This window comes from Monopterus albus, unplaced genomic scaffold (genome assembly GCF_001952655.1).
Source record: "Monopterus albus unplaced genomic scaffold, M_albus_1.0 scaffold3373.1, whole genome shotgun sequence".
Taxonomy (NCBI): Eukaryota; Metazoa; Chordata; class Actinopteri; order Synbranchiformes; family Synbranchidae; genus Monopterus; species Monopterus albus.
Window position 1 is genome coordinate 1 of NW_018131243.1, and position 1,106 is coordinate 1,106.

General features: G+C 42.0%; 1 protein-coding gene across 1 annotated transcript; it reads right to left on the bottom strand.

The window, feature by feature from the left end:
• Positions 1-184: 184 nt before the first annotated feature.
• Positions 185-797, bottom strand: LOC109954112 (condensin complex subunit 1-like; the record flags this gene model as incomplete). Its single annotated transcript, XM_020589519.1, has 3 exons — positions 577-797; positions 361-495; positions 185-272 (listed from the first exon to the last, which is right to left on the bottom strand). Coding segments are annotated over exons 1-3 (412 nt in total), but the record flags the coding sequence as incomplete, so codon positions are not given.
• Positions 798-1,106: the final 309 nt, after the last annotated feature.

Here is a 1,106-nt window from a genome sequence, read left to right on the forward strand (position 1 = left end):
GCACTGCCAAGATTACCTGCCAGTCAAAGCAAACAAGAACCCAACTCTTATTCAGTCTGCTCGTATTCGCCTTGGTCTCATCATTGGGCAGAAAGTGAGCCGACCATGAAGACAAATAAACTGAATCTGCATATGGAAGAAGATTTTGAATAGATTTTTGAATGATGACAGGGTTTGTTTTTACCAGGTGCTTTTCCCTGCAGTTTCTCTTTCAGCTCTCTGAGTTTAGCAACTTCTTTCTCCAGTGGCTTCTTCAAATCTGTACTGCTCAACTGAAAACACAAGTACAAATTCCAGTGAGAGCATGAAACCTAAAATTTGTATGATATTCTAGCTCTAAGTCATGTTGGGTTTAGCTACCTTGCAGCTATAGGGGTTTTGTGCGATGAAGGCTGCCAACAGCTGTATAGCACTTTTCACCGCATTTATAGATTTGTCCATCAGTCGTCCCACAGCAAGTTCCATTACTTCACTGTACCTACACAGGGGCAGTGCCTGTACACATGGTGACAGTTTCACTTACCAAGAAATACTGTCATCCTTTTACAAATACACTACAAGACAAAGAAAACATACTTTGCTGTTGACAATGCGTGTGTAAACCTGCAACACACGTGCTCTGACATGGGCATGTGTGTCATGCAGATGTTCCTGCAGTGTGTCAAAGAAGCGGTCACGGTCAGCTTTACTGGACTCATCTAGATCATCACCACACAGGACTTGCACAAGGATCTCTCCTAGTACTTCACACACAGCAACACGCATTGTGTGGCTCTGTATAAAAAGGGGGAAATAAGAAATCAGGCAGTGTCACTACAATACTGTTCATTCTACAACAGTCCTAAATTATGAGTCACCTCTTGTGATATGTTCAAATAAATATGTCACAGGAGGAATAACTTGCACATGAGCATTATAACTACTTTAGTAAACAAAAACAGCAGAAAACAGTTTTGAGTCCAAATGGGTTTCTAAACTGTGCCCTCAGATTACCAAAGAGACAGCTCATGGCTAACTGAATAGCAAGAGAGCTGGGTGAACTTCATGCCTTTTTCACACTCACACACACTGTCAGCATCATCCCAGCAATTACTCCACTGTGACTG